Below are 19,216 nucleotides of genomic sequence, written 5' to 3' on the forward strand. Positions count from 1 at the left end.
TCAGTTGTTGGAAGTTGGAAGAGTTTAAGTTTGATCTCATTTATCAAAGTGGGGTCTGTTTTGTCAAATCCATCACCTCCTGACTCGCAGCACTCCGTGTGCTGGGAGCCGTCATGTAAAAACAGCAGATAACCTGCGTGTGGATGTCAGAGTAATTATTGTTGGCAGGCCACGCCGTCCCCGTCGATGGTCAGGACTGCGGTGACGTCAGCGTCGGGGGTTTTAGATCTGAGAACCGCTGACTTTTCCTATGCTTGATTATTGTTGTCAACAAGCCCAGAGGAGATCCCGGAGCTGGCTGCGAGTCTTGCGAGACAACACTGACTCTACGTGTTGTTAGGAGGCTGCGACGGTTCAGGTCACGCTGTCTGCGCTCTGTGTTCGTCGCCCATCTGGAGATAATGATGTACTCAATCAGTACGTTTACATGTACTTACACAAAGTTGAATTGTTGCCTTAATATCGAATGGATATCAAATTTTTTTTTCTTTTTTTTTTTATATCGAATTTTGAAAAGCCATGTATACACCTTAGCCAGGCGGTAGTTGAACAGAACTGAATCTCTTGAGGTCAAGCTTTTTTTTTTGTTTTGATATTTTTATTAGGGGGTAAGGCACAGTTGAACAGGAATAAACAAAAAAAGATATACAGTCTACCTCCTTTTTCTTTTTTTTGGATTAAGAACAGAACAAAAAATCCACACGAAATAATGATACATGAAAATTATTATATTCTTATATATAAGTAATATTTAAGTATTAAAGTTCAACAGTATGAATTAAAAAATAGATGAATAAAAAGGGGGAGAAAAAAATAAAACAAAAAAAAACCCAAAGCAAAAAAAAAAACAAAAAACAAAAAAAAGAAACAAACCCAAAAACAAAAGAAAAGTAAATAAAAAGATAAATAAAAAGGAGGAAGAAAGAGAGGAATGAGAGAAGAGAGGGAGGGGGGGATCCGTCAATCAGGAGGCAGGGACTGGAGAGAGTGGAAGAATGTAAGAAAGGGAAGCCACTTATTATAAAATTTGTTGCAACTACCCTTCAGTGAATATTTAATCTTTTCCAGCTTCAGAAAAAACATGGTGTCGTTGAGCCACTGGGTACTAGAAGGAGCCTTAGTCGACTTCCAGTGGAGAAGAAGGTGGCGTGAGGTCAAGCTTTTAGTGCCAGATAATGCGGTTCTAATCCGAGTTATTATTAATCCGAGCTACTGACTGCCCCAGGAACCCCCATTCTGGAAGTGACGAGCCGCGGGAGCGGGAATAATAACAGTCACGGTCACAGAAAAACACCAACGCAAAAGTGCATATGGCGCAGCGAGCGTCGCGGAATCGAACGCACCTCACTCAATAATCGATTATCTTCTTGTGTATGTACAGTCGGATTTCTCTGAACCTCCAGTTTAATCCTTTGCTAGACTGTTGCCAATAGCTTGATTTAGATGTGCGTGTAACCGTGCTGAGTGTCTGTGTGTTTGCTCTTACTCCAGGTGGTGTGAAGCCCTGTGCACTGAACTGCTTGGCAGAGGGCTATAACTTCTACACAGAGCGATCCCCTGCAGTTATAGACGGCACCCGATGTCAGGCTGACACTCTTGACATTTGCATCAACGGAGAGTGTAAGGTAAGGCAGCACTTACCAAGCCTTTAACGCCTTTAATAGTCTTCTTTGGACGGTCAAAAGCACCCAGAACTGAAATGCCCTTTTATCCTTTTCATTTCTGGGTTGTTTGCATTTCCACTTAACAAGACCCAGTCCAACTTTATCAACGAAGCATTTCAAAAACGGTTGTATATTGGAGTAAAAATTCTTTAAAATAAAATTATGAATAATTCAAGACACAAAATTATGAATAAAAGTGCAATACAACTAGAGAGGTGTGTGAAAACAACTAATGGCACTTTTCCAGTAGTACCTACTCGGCTCTACTCATCTCAGCTCGGCTCGGCTCAACTTGGCCTGGTTTCTTTTCCATAACAATTCAGCACCCAGATCAGAAGTAGGCGGTTTGGAGCGAAGCTGCTGTGACGTATTTGAATCTGTGATCTAAACAAAGAAGACAACAACACTAAAGATGTAGAACATGTAGGAGATGATATATATGTGCTGCTGGGTCTGTGACTTGTGTTTGATATCAAGTTAAAAAAATGAGAGTGAGAGAAGCTTCAAGCGGCAACGCTTTTTTTTTTCCGTTTGTTTGTTTGTCTCGGCGCTGCTTAAAAGCTGGGAGCCGCGAGCAGCTATGAAGTGACAGAGCTCCTGGTAGATCTTGTCGTTCTTTATCACCCGTCTAGATCCCTTTTTAATTCTCTGCTCAGTAACCGGGTTTATGAACATCTGCACCTCAGAGTTGGATCACGAAACAGACTTTTGCACTGCCATTGCCTGTTGGATAAAAGGAACAAGAAGCCGTCAGAGTCGCTCTTTCGCTGATTTCTGCCTCCCGACTCAGACGTCTGACTCCAACCCCCCGACCAATCAGTGGCGTGTATTGTGACGACGTCAGACACAGCCCAACTCAGCACGCTCAGAACCTCGGCAGAGTAGTTACAGAAAAAGTATCTACTCGACTAGACCCCTAATGGAAAAGCGCCAAACCGAGTAGAGTCGAGCCGAGCCGGGCTGAGTAGTACCGGTGGAAATGTGCCTTAAATTAACGTCTCACATTGGGTCGAAAGCCAAGCAGAAGAGGTGGCTCTTAAGAGCGGATTGTACAAAACCCTGCTCCCCGACAAGCTTCCGCTGTGTCCCTGACATCCAGGAGCAGCTGATCCAAGTCGGTGCCAGTGCAGCTGCTCAGAGAGGTCAGGGAGAGAGATGTAAAAACAAATATAAGCATTTTCAAACTGAACACTAACATGGAGGAGCGGCCGGTGTCGTGAGTGTAGTCACGTGTTCCACTTAAAGGTTTTTCATCAACTGAAGACGAGAAGACATCAGCATTTCCTGGTCATCTCAGACCGCGAACCAGTCCCCGAGTCTGGTCCTACCAGAGGCATTCTGGCCCCTGTTGTTGTTACCAGGATGTTTATTCTCTGCCGCCTCAGGCTTGTTTAGGATGAGGCACCAAGGTGAAGGTTCAGTGCAGTCTCCTGGGTTCCTTAGCTTGGCTGTTTATTAGGAATGGTTGATATTTTACCGTTCACGATAAACCGTCAAAAAAATTCCCCACGGTAAGAATTTGTCATCTCACGGTAAAAACGATAAATTGAGGAAATGAGCCTGAAAGAAAGAAAGAAAGAAAGAAAGAAAGAAAGAAAGAAAGAAAGAAAGAAAGAAAGAAAGAAAGAAAGAAAGAAAGAAATGAGCCTGAAAGAAAGAAAGAAAGAAAGAAATGAGTCTGAAAGAAAGAAAGAAGAAAGAAATGAGCCTGAAAGAAAGAAATATTCCCGTTGATGACACTTTTTGTATTGGTATTTTTTTTATCGTTATTGGGTTAAATGCCAGAAATTATCGTGATACATTTTTTTGTCCATACCGCCCATCCCTACTGTTTATATGAATTGGAATGACACTAATATTGAATCTGGGCTCTGTTAATGTTAAATTGGAGTATAATTGAACTGTATCAGATTTTCTTCGATTAGACTCTGTTGGTTTTGTTTTCTGTGCAAAGTACCTTGAGATGACCTCGGTTGAGAAGAGTTGCCACATTGAGCCAAAGGCAGCAAGGCTGATTGGACGGAGCTTCATGGTCCGGATGGACAGTGAACCAGGACATACAGTTGAAGAAATCCGGGTGTTTTTAGAGGTAGAGGAGTGGAGTACTCTGTACTGACTGAAATGGTCACTGGGTCCTAACTCCGTCAGATTCATTCACTCACTCAAGACCAAACTTGAGTCTGAAAAACCAACAAACTTGAGATGGCTGAACCGCGTGTTTGAAAAGACCTCTTTGGATCCGCTCACCGAGTCTGTCACTGAGAGTGTCTATAAGATGGTGCAACTGTCCGCCTGGAGTCAAACCCGTGGCGCATTCAGATCAGTTCAATAATATATGTGCGGCAGGAAGTTCCTTCTATGTATTTCCTTTTAAAATGTTTTTTTTTATCACTTCATCAAGTTTTTAAAATCCCAACAAACGACATGAATCTGCCTGAACCGGTCAGTAGGAGCCCTCTCAAAGAAACCATTCGCAGGTTGAAGCCTGCATCTCAATCCTCAGCCGTGCACAAACCTGGCGTGAAACATCTACTGTGACCAAGATTGACTGAAAACATTATGTTTTAAAACTAGTTGTTCTCATTCCTTTGAAATATTTAGTCATCCAGTCATCGTCAGATAGGAGCACGACCTGAGAGAGAGTTGATGATGAGCCCCATATTTGTGGTTACATGTCAGCAAACAGGGATGCATCAATGCAATGAGTCATAAAACCGCTCTTCCAGTTCTGAACAAATTGCGATGCCACAGTATTCTCTTCGGTGTCCTCTTGTGATTACTGGAGACCATTAACACCTAAATTCTGTCAGATTGCTGCTTGGGTGATGCGTTATCTCTCCGTTCAGCGTGTTTTCTCAGCATTTCAATGATTGCGTAAACACAACTGCCAAACCAACAACAGTCAGGCCTTTGAGCTGCTGATTGGAGTAGATAGTGGTTGAATGACGCTCATCTGCTGTTTTCTGACTCTTATCAGTAGTCTGCAGCCTCAGCCAGGATTGGTACGCAGCTTTATGCTCTTTTATTGCCATTGTTATTGTCTAATCTCATCTTTTTTCTCTCTTTTGCTATTGCTGTGCCTTCGTGTTGCGTACAGCACTTTGGTCAACTTTGGGTGTTTTTAAACATGTTTTATGAAGATAGTAGTCTTTCACTTTGAATACACTAACACTAAATATTTAAAAAAAAAATTTTTTTGTATTTGAAAAAGGCTGATTCATTAACAAGGCCAACCAACATTTTATTGAAAGGAGTTGGCAGTTAGTGCCGTCTTTGTTTTCATCAGCATAAATCATTTCGTGCAGCCCGTATGTGAGTGTGTGCAGACCAGCGTGTGTGTGTGTGTACAGGTATGTGTGTGTGTTCTGTGAGATGAAGCCCAAATAGCCGTTTGGTTCCTCTCTTCAAGTATTTGCTTTGACTTCCACCTGACCGTGCGATTGGATTCTTGTTTGGCACAAAGACGCACCATGCACGCCCACGGCTTTTACTCAGATTGTAATATAACGACATGACATGATGTGCGCTTTAATGGCAAGGAAGCCCGGAGAGGTGGAATATTACCCAGCAAAGGAGCTCTAGTGGTTTGTTTTATTTCAGGAGCTCTCTCTCTCTCTCTCTATGCCGAGGAAAGATAGACGGCGGTCAGAACCAGAGAGCAAAGGGAGGAGTGAAAATGTCACTAGTGTCATTAATGTACGACTTAATATAATACACTTCCTTCAAGCAACTGTTTGAATGGCATTCAGAACCACCTGGGTCCGTCCCTTCGTCACATCTACAGTACACCTACTCCCCTTTTAATGACACATGTATGTATTTTGTGTAAAAACCTACAAATAAAAGAAACCAATCACAACCTCATATAAGGTCAAATAATTACTTTTTACCCCCATAGTGTCAGGAGCTATAACTTGAAAACGGTCCCTGTTGGTCCATTCCCATTTGCATCGTCTCCACAGATTCTGGAGGTTTTGGGACATTCACTGATACACCGCTTTTTTTTTTTTAAATCCCACCGCAGCACTTCAGTTGAGTGGAGGTTTGGACTTTGTCTTGGTCATTCCCAAACCTTAATTCTCTTTTCACTGTGATTTGCTGGTGCGCGGCAGATCGTTGTCCATTTTTCGAGGTCCAAATGTTTTAGCTCTTGGTATACAGAGGAGTTCATGATCCAGTCAGGTGCCCAGGTCTTGTAATAGCAAAAATGAAGAAGGGGGAAAAAAATCCATCACTCCTCCTCCGCCGGGCTTGACATCTGGGTATGATGGGTTTCAGCTGTGTTTGGGTTTTGGCAACAAATGGTGGACATTCAAGCCAAACTACACTTCTTTGGTCTCATCAGTCCATAGGACATTGTTTCACGAGTCTTGTGGTTTGTTCAGATGCAGTTTTGTGAACCTCAGTCGTACTTTCATAGTCTTTTTGGACAGTGGAGGTTTTCTCCCGGCAACCCCTCCAAACAAACGGCATCTGTGCTTGTTCTTCTAATACTGCTGTTATGAACTTTAACATTTAACATGCTCAGTGAGACGTGTAACGTCTGAAACTCATCTATTGGTTTTGTGGGTTTTTTCCCCTCTCTAAACATTGCACCGTCTGACTCCTGGCTACATTTACAAGGACGTCCACTCCTGCGAAGATTAGCAACTGTCTTGAATGGTTTAATCTTTCCTGCTGCAGAACACTGAAATCTAAATCATTTGGAAATGGTTTTGATGTGCAAGCAACGTTTGCTTCTCTAAAACTTTATCTGATGTCATTCCCTCTTAGCACTGTGTTAGCACACAGCTGAATCCTGCAGGCCATAAAACTGCCAAAACATCTGCTTTTATACTAGTTTACTCACCAGCTGATGGTCAGTTCATCGAGATCAACAGGCAGTAAGGGGGTGCTCAGTATTGCCCACATTATTTTTTTACACTATTTAAAGAGATCTTTATTTAAAGGTATAGTCCTTGATGTTGGAGAGCTAGCAAGATTTGAAAGTGGCACCTCCTCTAAGCCCCGCCCCCTCCTCCCCCTCCCGTCAGCGCTCCGTCCAAAGCCACGCCCCCACAAACTTTGGGGAACGCGTATTTGCAGGAGTCGAGTTTTCCAGGACATTTTGGACAGCACATTTTCAACAAAACTACCCCATGTCTCATTCACCTGTAAGCGAGGCCGGTTTTAGGGGGGGGGCAGGGGTGGGCTGTGACCACCCAAACGTGCGTCCTGCCCACCCAATCAAAGTTATGGGGATCCTTTATATTTTTATAATTACATTTTTTTATAAATATAAAAAAATATCACAGAATATCTGTACCGTTTCTGATTGGGTGGGCACTGCGCATCATTTTTAGACACAACAATGAACGCATACCGCAAAAGTTGTCTCGGCGGAGGAACCCGACGTCCCAGCAAAATGAGCACAACAGAGAAGTGTTCAGAACAGCACACAGAGCACACACTGAAGGCTGATTTATGGTTCCGCGTTACACCAACGCAGAATGGTGCGCGTCGCCGCGTACCCTACACCGTACCCTACGGCGTACCCTACGGCGTAGCCGTGGCAACAGAGCCTGCACGGCAGCGCAGCGCAGCGCCACCCGCACCGGCGCCCTCCCCCCTCGCCGGGATGGAGACGCCTCCATCCCCACGGACCTCCATACTGGGGGTTACACTGGCACACTCTGAGCTGAGAAGCTGGGAAGTGGACACGGGGGCTGGAAGCAGAGTGCGTGCATGGGACAGAGGGGGGCGTGGGCGGGACTTAAAATGAAGGCATCTGATTGGTTCTTTCCCCCCTGCCAATCCTCTGGTCCTCTGACCAATCCGTGCCATTCGGTGCGCAAAAAACAGATTGGTCAGAGTTTTTACAGGATTAAAGCTGTCAGAGAGGTCGGATTTTTTTCTTTCCTTTTTCTGAACACATTATTCACTAGCTACTCTCAGGATGGAAGGACCATTTCACCCAGTATAACAATAAATGTTTTTGAATACGATCACAGACTATACCTTTAAGACCTGTCTTTGTGCTGAACTCCAGATTTCCCACAATGGCTTTGCTCAGCTGCATGTTAAAAAGCATCTGCTAAATGAATGTAATTAATGCTCTCTGCACTGCAGTGTAGGGCCGTAACCAACAATCACCTTAACCATCAGTTTTACTCCGTGTCAGAGGTTACCAAGCTGCTGTGTGTGGTCTCCATCAGTCCAACTTGTTTTTTTATGTGGCAACGTTGCAGTTTAAAAGGAAAATTGCTGTGGTATGACTGCATTTGCAAGTCATTATCTCAACCAGTTTATTGAAAAATGTCTGATTAATGGAAAATTTCCATCACATTTTCATGGAGTCCAAGTCGAACCTTCTCAAACCTGCAGTTTGTGGGTTCAATCAAATCACAGCAACCACCAAAGGGCTCTTCCTGCTCATTTGTTGGCACACACCTTCTTCAACACACATGAATCCCATCCTACAAACCCTATAGTCAGAAAATCTGGGCTCTGCACTGATTCCAAAATCTCTAAATCGAGGAGTTCTTCACAACTCTGAAGTTAGTTTCAAGCCTCCGACTGGGCAGTCGGCAAACGGGCAACTGTCAAAACGGAAACTACCAATTAAACAGAAAAAATGTTGCATGTATTTGGGCGTCCAGACAATTAAATTGCGAGTGAGCCGAACAGGTACTTGTCGTGCACTGCAGTCACATTCAACTGAGCGCACAGGTCAAAACAAAACCAAAGTATAACAAAGTATCTCAGAACTCACAACATTTCACATATGAATGTGTTCTGAGCAGTACCAGTTTTTGATTTGTTGTATAAACAGTGATTACTAAGGGTCATAAAAGAATGCGTATAGTGTGGAAAATGCAGCTAAAGAAAAAGTCTTATAGGGAAACATCTTGAGAGACTCCAAGGTTACGCCATGTTGCTCACTGGCAGTTATATTACATGGAAAATGCTCCCTTGTGTCAAAGTCCCATCATGCTCCAGGGTTTCTGATGGGTGTGAGTTTCTTGTCCTGGGTTTTTTCTTGAGGTTCTACCCTGGTCTTTAGGTTTTGGCCTCTAACTTTATTTTGAAAGTCTGTTTCCTGGTGTGTTCAATTCTGGATTGTTTTCACCTGTGTCTCGTCAGGCCCTGTGAGTGTAGAAATTGTCTGGTCGGGCCTTCCTCGCTGTGGGTCCATCTGTTAAACGATGCATCTGTTTGCCCCCCCGTCGTGTCCGTTGTAGTTGTCTCCAGTTATTTTTGTGGCGAAGGCTCTTTTCTTAATTTCAGATTACCTGCCCACACAGCGCTTTTTTGTTACACTTTTACTCTATTTTCATATCACTTTCATTTCTGTTGCAGAACGTAAGAAATCCAGATGTATCATGCTTATCTTATCCATTTGATTTGTTAATAATTTCCCGTTTTTCTATGTCATCGCCTGAAATGCAGAAATGGAAATATGAAATAACGTAAAGTTGATGAGAGAAATGTTAAATATCTTCAGTTCAAACTGTCAGCAGTGAAATAAAGTTATTGTAACTTTTCATCTGCTTTTTCTCTAATCTAGTCTAATTTGGATTTAGAAAATTAGACAATTTAGAAAATTCAGACACACAAATCTTTTTACGCACACACAGATTGAGATACGCACAAACAAATAATATTGGAACAATAATACCCCCATATAGAACAATGTGCCACAATTGTTTACCCTATAAGCCCATTGGTATCAACCTAGGAATGTATCCAGAGAAGTCCCAGCATATGTTATGATTAAATATACAGAGCTTTTGATGCAAGTTTAAAAGAAAAAAAAAGCAGGAATTCATCAGAATTTGAATTAATATCAACAGGCACGTTGCTCGAGTTTCAGCTCTCAAGTGGCTCATATATTAAAAAAATATAATGACATAATAAAAATCTTCTGGTTAAATTTACTGAGTGCAATTATTCCCCCAGTGAAGCTGCAAGGCATGATCAATCAAGAAATAACACAATCACCCTGAATACACTGCAGATAAATGTTTTATGGGCACCATCTGATCGTCATATAAAGTTTTATTTGAAGGAAATCTAGTTTATATCTCTTATGTTTGCTGGCTGACTCTCTTTTCCAGTCTGTTAGAAAGAAACAACACAACAATGGGGCCCAGTGACCCAGAAAAATCTGTCTTTTCAGTGGGATTTTTTTTTCCAATAAGCAAAATATGGAATCACTCGACCGATGCTGTGCACATTTAGATTATTTTCTGGTGAATTTTTTGAGTTTAAAAGATTAAATATTGGTACACGTTTCATTTTCTAACATTTTTCTGACGTCAGTATATCAAAATCTTCTCTTTTTTAAATGCTTCTTCACTCAAGCTTCCCAAACACAGCAGAAACGCATTCGACTGACTCTGTGTTAAAGCTGCATTAATGGATAATGTAAGGCATTGTATTCTGGTAACTTCCTTCATAAGTAAACACAAGTCCCTTCCCCTAAAATCCCCCTCACCGTGCCAGTCTGTCCTGTTTCAGCTTTCTTTAAGGAGCAGGCTTTCTGAACTTGAGTGAGTTAGACTTTGGCACTGTGGTTGATTTGTTTATTTATTATCCTGTTATGAATTAGAAGGGAAGGCTAATGCAAGTTTCTTCTTGAGTCCGTACAATATTCCTTTACTACCTGCAGCTGTTTAGTCTAGCTCGGACTGGGAAAACACGGAAACTGCGAGCCCGATTCTGTCCAAAAGAAAATAATCAGGTTCGCTGTTGTCTAAAGCTCTGCAAAGCTGCACCACTTTTTCAGAATATCCTGGTAGAAATGTATCCTTAAGTAGGATACCAACTAAAAAAACAAATCAAAACAAAAAGGAAAGCTGGTATATGCACAGAGGAAGGAAATATATGATAAGGAACACTACAAAAATCCAGCTGTCCATTTTCCATACTGAAAGCTGGAGTAACTCATATCCAGTCGACATTTGTATCTGGAGCCTCAGTTGAGACATAAAAGAGCTCAAAAAGAGGCCCGTATGGGATTGTCCTCTGGTTCAAAACTGGGCCAACTTGGCCCCACTTGGGTTCGCTTTCGTGGTTTCCCCAGATAAGACATGTCCAAGCAGCACCCACGTACCTGTGGTGCTGTGTGGTTCTGCAATGCGTCGTTCCAAAGAGCAACTCTTTTGGTTGAACTGAAACAATCCGTCCGTTTCACTGTTCAGCTGATCTCAAGGCAAGATTTGATGTCATCAAACAGGGATATGTCGTACCAAAGAGCAAACAGACGATGACGCTTCGTTGCATAAACAGAAACACACAATCTACTGTTTCAAACTCTCTCAGTAAACATTTAAATTGTTCTTTAACTAGATCAGGGGTCGGCAACCCAAAATGTTGAAAGAGCCATATTGGACCAAAAACACAAAAAACAAATATGTCTGGAGCCGCAAAAAATGAAAAGTCTTGGATAAGCCTTAGAATGAAGGCAACACATGCTGCATGTAGCTATATTAGTTACTGTATAACTGGGGGAAGATGTTTTTTTCATTATGCACTTCGAGAAAAAAGTCAAAATGTCGAGAAAAAAGTCGAAATGTCGAGAAAAAAGTCAAAATGTTGAGAAAAAAGTCGAAATGTCGAAAAAAAAAGTTGAAATGTCGAGATTAAAAAAGGAAGAAACAAAGGAAAAGAAGAAAAAAAAGAAGAAAAAAAGAAAAGAAAAAAAGGAAAAAAAGAAAAAAAAGGAAGAAAAAAAGGAAAAAGAGAAGAAAAAAGAAAAAAGGAAGAAAAAAAGAGAAAAAAGGAAAAAAAGAAGAAAAAGAGGGAAAAAAAGGTCAAACATTTTTGAAAAAGCTCTAGGGAGCCACTAGGGTGGCGCTAAAGAGCCGCATGCGGCTCTGGAGCCGCGGGTTACAGACCCCTGAACTAGATGGTCATGACTGGAAATGTTTTTTAGGGATCGAAACAACATGAAATGGGGCTGAATGAGACTGAAACATATGTTTGCAGCGGAGATGTTTAATCATTAGCCCAAAGAGAAAGTAATCAATGTCAGGATAGATTACAAGTCGACTCATAAGGTACAGTATATTGTGGATAAGGCCACTACAGATGAATCAAGGTAAATTTGATTTTGTGAGCATACAAAGTGGTTTTGTTTTTGGCATGGTATGTTGGCTTAGGATCTGGTTTTATTGCTAATTTGTACCTTGTGTGTCCTTTTATGAGGGATTATAAATAAAATGTATTAATATTATTATACAGGTTGAACTCAGCTATGCTGTTATGGGGTGAGCTTTGGAGGAGCCAAATGCAGGAGATGGTGAGAGGCGTCAGGGGTGTAAAAAAATGTATTGTAAAAAAAAAAGTGTTGCCAGATACCCAAAACCAAATTATCATGCATGACAACCCGAATCTGTAAACAAAAATAATATTATCGTACGCTACAACAAAGGCAAACAAAAAACTAGTTTGCTGGCGGCGTGGAGCCGAAGAGGCGTGTCTGCGTGAGAGAAAATGTAAGGATAAGATAAATAAAATGTAACATAACACCAGATCAGTTACAAACAAATGAATCTGCTAATTCTGATTTCAAATCAGACTAATAGTTAGTAAAACCTCCAACTATTGATCATACAGGCATCAAAATATCGTACAAATACGGTAATTATCATACATCTGGCAACACAGCTGCACAGGCAGGAGTCCAAATACACAAAAGAATAAAGCCTCCACTGCAAGAATAAAAATGAGAATTACAAGGAGCAGTCGTGGAAACAATGGAGCGGTAAGAAGACGGACGGGTCTTTAAACAGACGTATCAGTGGGGTGGGGGGTGGGGGGGTGATATATACTCACAGGGACTGATGGGACACAGGTGCAAAGAATCGATTGGATCAAGGCAGTTCAAATTGGAACATAAGAAATCAAGAAGTAGACTTTCAGAGTAAAACAGGGTTTTGTTTTCTTCTTCTGTTTTTCATGGGTTCTGGTACAAAAACCCTGAGCCACCTTTCCATGAAGTCAGACGAGACCTGGGAACTAACAGGACCACACACGTGTTTTAATGTAGTAAAGACCTTGATGAGCGCTGGATTCCCTGTTACGAAACTCAGACGTCTCCAGATTTCAGAGAGTGAATTCTTACATCAGGCAGCTTTCCGGCTGAAACCTCCAACTTACAATTCAGAAATTCTTCAAACAGTAGCTGAGCTGATGGTTTTTTGTTGTTTTTTTAAAAGATTTTTGGCACTAGTGGCGGTTAGTGTGAAAGTAGGTGGACAGCACCGGGTCGAGAGAGTAAATGGCACCAGCTCAACCCACTGAGACATCCAGGGCCCCAGCTGAGCCGATCATTGCGCTAATGTGACAAATTTAGAGGGAGGTTATTACGATCCCAATCATGACTTTTTCCAGACAAATATTGATTTGTCCCACTTAAACAGTGAGATGCTCTTAAAGGGGACCTATTATGGCATCTAATACCTATTTTAAACAGGCCTTGAATGTCTTAAAAACAAGCTTTTGATTGTTTTTGCTAAATAAATGAGAAATTCAGCCTCTGAGCCATGTCTTTATCATCCATTCTCTAACCTCATTATCTATGCAGGATTCTGAGTGGGCGGGGAGGCTATGATAATGAGGCTCTGTGCTGCCTGAATGACGTGATACACCGCTACGAAAAAGTTAGTTGTGGCCGTGGTTTCACGCATTGGAGGCCAACCTATGTAAATCGCATCCGGGCGGCTGTACAGACACTGCAGAATTTGGTTGCTTTCCTCCTTCTCTGAGTTGGCAGGCTGAGGGGAGACCACTTAAAATAAAAAAACATTAAAAACCAAAAACTATAATTGCACTAATTGTGGTCAAAAACTATATTGAATCCTTTCTTAGGGACCATTTGGAGGTTATTGTCACCACCGTCAGACAGAAAGTCTGACGGTGGTGACATCTGACGGTAGTGACTAAAATCTACTCTTTTTCATGCTATGCAGAGCTTGTCCACATTAGCCATCTTGTTTTCACTCTGTTGCTAGCTACCACAGACCTCTTCTTAAATATTAAACATTTATGTTATCATTTTATTTTATTTTATATACACAAAAGACACGGTGGTGACATGTTATGGTTGTGACGGTAGCAGTTTGAAATAATATGTACAGGTTTTAGAGAAAATGGCAAACTTACAGGAGCTTGAGTGATCTTCTACCATGCTGAAGAAGTGAAGATTTCCAATGGGGGTCTTCAGGAATATAGTGGACCTTGTACTTGCCTGATTTTATTGATTTTACAAAAAATCTGACGGTAGTGACAGGAGGTGGGGGACACATTTTCAACTACCAAAAAATGATAGTTTTTATTTTTCAAAATGCACTTTTTGTATTTTTTCATACATATAACAATAAACTCTTCAATCTGGTAAGGTTATTACTACACTTTAGAATGAATTTAAGTTTTTTTAATCAAATTGAAATGATGAGGTCCCATCCCGGGACAGCTGATTTCAAAGGCCATGGGCACGCATGATGTCATAAAACTATTAAAATTGAAAATCTACCAATAAACCCCTTTCATTTAAGTATGAAAAAACATGTGATTATAAATATGATTAATAATTTATATGAAAATGTGATTAATTTCATTCAGAATAAGCCTTTTTAATGGTGAGACCTGTTTTGGGCGAATTTTCAAGAATCACTGCTATGTTAAAGCAAGAGAAAACATGTTTTTCATAATAGGTCCCCTTTAAGTAACCTGGAACGCTGACCTGTCTCTCTACGTCTTTGTTGACTCCTAAGCACGTGGGCTGTGACAACATCTTGGCCTCTGATGCCAAAGAAGATCGATGTCGGGTGTGCGGCGGGGACGGCAGCACCTGCGAGGCCACGGAGGGACTTTTCAACGATTCTCTACCCAGAGGAGGTAAAAACACACGTCTGACGCCCACCCTGCCGTTGTAAGCTGAGAGACCTGGATGTCTTGTCAACTCAAGTTCTCTACTGAGATATTACCGAACAGAGATGTTGTACGTCTTACTTTAATGACCGTTTGTGACGCTGCAGATGGCTGTAACTCATCGCTTGTTCACTGAAACAGCTTTTGTCCAAGTGCCAACACATACCAAGATAATATTTCATGGAAGTTTGCCTTTGTCACCCTCATACAGACTGTCTTTAGCTATTTGCAAAGATGTTGTCAGAATGTGGATGGGAGCATAATACGAAAAAATAACTCAGGACTGGGGTGTAGCCTGACATCGTCTATAGAGAGCAGGAAAGAGAAAACATATTTCTCCTTCTATGGTATGGCGAGTAAACCATCTAAAAATAATGTGTGTGCATGAGAGAGTTAAAAAAAGGGATTGTTTTGTCCTCCTGCAGGATTGTTTTGTCCTTTTTTGGGAGCTGAACCTTTATGTACTCCAACTTGTGTGACATGAAAGTTTATGTCTTGGCTGAGTTGTGACATACGCCTCACAGAAATGAGGATCGCAGGAGTGGTTCTGTGGTTCTGGGGTTCTGGGTGGGATAATTCCTGTTTTGGTCTCCCAGGTTACATGGAGGTGGTTCACATCCCAAAAGGATCAGTCCACATTGACATCAGAGAAGTTACAGTGTCAAAGAATTATATTGGTAAGTAAATCTTATTTTCAAATGCAATTCTGGTAGTTTGGGTGTGTGCATTAACAATTACTGGACTTGAAGTTGAGTAGTCCCAAGTTTTAAGGTAACCGTCTTCAGTTAAATATTTTAGCTGTGGTGGGTCTGCCTCATTTTACATAATTCAGATTATCCCACCTCTTTGTTGTCAAAGGTACATCAGGCTTTAAATTTAAGCTGATACTATATCTTAAAGGATGCACATTATGCTTTCCCTGAGTTTCAAAGGATCAAAATCATCTTAATCTGTCATATACACAGTTTTAAGACGGTTTAGCTGTCATTTTATTTCAAAGCAACTGTCTTTTATACCCAACATTAGTTTGTATACACAGATATGCCCTCTAAAGTCCAAGTGCAGATCACTCCAGCCCAGGCATCTCTCCCCATGTAGGGTCACACTGCTCCTCTTTACTCCCCTCCAACTAACTCTGTCACCTTGGCCTTTGACCTGGAGTAACTTGTCTGATTGGTTTTGGAAGATAACCGCAGAGTGAGCGGGTTGAAATGGGAGAGGGGAGGCCGAACAGGGGGGCTCACTAGGGCACACCAAAACTAGAGGATTTAGGCTGCTGAACACTTAATCTAAAACACAGAGTTGTTTTTTAGGCCCAATCTCAATACTCCCCCTACTTTTCTCCACTCGCCCTTCTTTTCTTCCCTAACCCCTAAAAAAGAAGGGGGAGATTTTCGGGCACTTGAGATCTAGGGCACTTGGCCCAGGTGCCTGTCCCAATTCTCCTACTCCCCCTCGTTTTCATCCCTAACCTGATTAGGAAGCTGAGAGCCAAAAGCTGTTTTAATTTCAGCTGTAGCGCTATTAATATGGCAATTTATTAAGTTTTAATATTTTTTCAGGCATAAAGGTAACCTTAAGATCCGCAACCGGGGCTCAGTTTATCCAAATAACACCTGTTAAGAAATTTGACCCGATGTTTTCGGAGATGAGAAGAGCCGCCGCCCCCGGGGAGCAGCCTCAGCTCACAGCCCGAGAAGAGACGTGTCCGCCGGGTCAAGCTGCTGCGTCGTCCCGGGAGAGAAACTTTCTCTGGGACGCTGCTCTGTTGAGAATTACGCCGGCTGAAATAAATCATTTAGGAAGATGTTGGTTTAATAGATGAAATCTAACAGTTGTAGCTACGCCTGTTAAGAAATTTGCTCCGAAATTTAGAGATTTCTGTCTGCCGGCTCCGGAGTTTAGGTCCGCGTTAAATAGACGCAGCCTATGGCGTAGCTTACGTAACCTACGGCGTCGCTTACGTAGGTTACGTAACCATATTCCGGCGCGATCTTAGCGAACAACGGACAAAAAAGGGATTATGTACTTTCACTGAGTGAATATTATGAAAGTAAAATTTTGGTTTGCGCCGAGAAATTTAATCAAAATGCATTTTTATGCAGAAACTAACTCAAAATATTGATTTTATTCCCAAAAAAATAAGAAATGTCCGCCATGTTTTTTTTTTTGATTCAGTCCGCAAATGACGACGAAAAGCATTCTGGGAAATTTTCATACCCCCTCGCTCGCCAAGTGAGCATCTGAAATCCCTCGATTTGAAGGGCCTATTCTCAGCCCCTCGCCCTCGTTATGCCCCCTCCCCCTAGGTGAAAAGAGGAATTGGGACACCACTACCTTCACGGGAACGCGCAAAAGTTAGGGTTAGTGAAGAAGGCGAGGGGGAGTATTGGGACGCAGCCTTAGTCTTGATCAAACTATATTGTGAGGCTTCATCAACATAAAAAGGGGACATCATTGCATTATTTATAAGTTTAAAAGATAAAAAAAATATTTATAGGCCTCTGTGTGACAAATCATCTTCTCCACATGTCATTAATGCACCAAACAAATATGTATGAATAGTATGTTACTTCCTTTGGCTTTTCTTCTTCCGCGGTTGCCACTGCAGAGCAACCTTTCACAGAGGATTTATGTTGAATGCCTTTTCTGACACAGCATTCTCCATTTGTCTGGGCTTGGGATTACAACCCCACAGAACAGAGAACCGCCATGAAATGGCGGTTCTCTGTTCTCACCAGTCACCGAAAAGCGCGTATAAGTCAAGAGAGAGGTCTCACATAAGGCACCATGGACGAGTGCCCCAGAACAGATGGTCCACTTTGCCCTGCTAAAGATAGACATCCAGTCTATGTTGGTGGCTAAGACACTCAATTTAGGCAAAGCAGACTGATGTGGCGGGAAGTCAGACATGAAAATGGTATATAGAATCTGGTGAATTTATCAAAATAAAATACCACGTGTGAGGCCCGTTTCCATTACCCTGAGATTTGCCCAAAACCAAATATCAGAAAAAAGAATCCTGTGATGGAAACGCTAATAAATAGAAAAAACTTCCAAATATCGAATAAACCTTTTTACGCTTCCAGGGTTTGGTTTTTCAGGCGAGTCATTTATCCACTTATTCGCAAGTATAAGGGTGCTTTCACACCTGTCCGGTTTGGAGTAGTTGTTCCGAAACAGGGAGCGTTTCCCCCTAAAGAGCGATTGGTTTGGTATATATGAACACAGCAATCGCGCGACTACCTCTCCTAGGCGAGCCGAGATCGCCTAGGAGAGGTGGTCTCGGCTCGCTTCCATTCGAGACCTGGAGCGGTGCGTTTGGAGTGAAAACATAATCGACACAGCAACCGACACAACTCCATTCATTGTGTATGTGCTACCGCGGCGCACGGAGAAGAGTCAGCGCAGCCTCCACCACCTTCTCTCCTATTGGACACAACTTTCTCTCTTCTCCCTTCTCTCTCTTCTCCCTTCTCTTCTATTGGACGTGCCGAGATGTCGTCACAGCGCAAAACTCGGCGGCAGAGCGGTCTGCTCTTGCTCCACGGTAGCACATACACAATGAATGGGATCGCCGGCGCCGGTCTGCGCTTTGCGCCCTCTCTGTGGAAGGGGCTTTATAACCATTGTTGTTTGTCCCAGGGTACGGAAGAGGAAACTCCTTCCACGTTCATTTCTGACCAATGAGAGAACAGTTGGTCCGCGCATGGCATTTGTTAACAGCTTTGAACCGCTACAGACGGTTGCCTTGTGAACACAAACGCCACAAACGAAAAACGAAACAACTGTATCGATTTAGCCCCTGAATCGGAACAAAACAAACGGGCCACAGGTGTGAAAGCTACGACGGAGTATTAGGGCCAAACTAAGACAAAAAAAATTGGAGAAATGAGAATAAAGTCGTAAAATTACGAGAATAAAGTCGTAATGTTGCGAGAATAAAGTCGTAATAGAATAAAGTCGTAATATTATGAGAATAAAGTCGTAAAATTACGAGAATAAAGTCGTAACATTACGAGAATAAAGTCGTAATATTATGAGAATATAATTTATGAGAACTCTGGAAGGAACAGGAAGAGCTTCTTCTCCCTGTGTTAAAATGAGGAATATTGAGCATCTTGTGAAGTTATATTTATATATTTATAATATATTACGACTTTATTCTCGTAATATTATGACTTTATACTCGTAATTTTACGACTTTATTCTCGTAATATTATGACTTTATTCTCGTAATTTTACGACTTTATTCTCGTAATATTATGACTTTATTCTCGTAATTTTACGACTTTATTCTCATTACATTATGACTTTATTCTCGTAATTTCCTTTTTTTGTTTTTTTGTTTGGCCCTAATACTCCGTCGTAGAAAGCACCCTAAGTGTCATGGAAAAACTTTTTGTGAAAATGGACATCTCTGGCAGTGCTGGATGTGACGTAGCTGGTCAAACTAAAATAATCAAAATCTAGCCTCCAGCTGTTTTTGGCTTCATTCATACGATGTAGTTTTGCTGTAACAATACTTAATCATTTTACATCACATAAGGGCTTTTCTTCTGAATAATCATCTGAATGATCATCTGCTGCCTTCACCATTTTCTCAACAGTGGTATCAGCAATCGCCATAATTTATC

At 41.7% G+C, this 19,216-nt stretch overlaps 1 protein-coding gene across 1 annotated transcript in view; it reads left to right on the forward strand.

Moving 5' to 3' along the window:
- The window catches only part of adamts6 (ADAM metallopeptidase with thrombospondin type 1 motif, 6), a 132,878-nt gene that overhangs the window by 85,963 nt on the left and 27,699 nt on the right, over positions 1–19,216 (forward strand). The window contains exons 16-18 of the mRNA XM_061733886.1: positions 1,492–1,625; positions 14,423–14,546; positions 15,176–15,256. Of these exons, the coding sequence (XP_061589870.1) occupies positions 1,492–1,625; positions 14,423–14,546; positions 15,176–15,256 (339 nt within the window). The remainder of the gene's footprint in view (positions 1–1,491; positions 1,626–14,422; positions 14,547–15,175; positions 15,257–19,216) is intronic.

The sequence above is a fragment of the Cololabis saira genome, chromosome 11 (assembly GCF_033807715.1).
Source record: "Cololabis saira isolate AMF1-May2022 chromosome 11, fColSai1.1, whole genome shotgun sequence".
Taxonomy (NCBI): domain Eukaryota; kingdom Metazoa; phylum Chordata; class Actinopteri; order Beloniformes; family Belonidae; genus Cololabis; species Cololabis saira.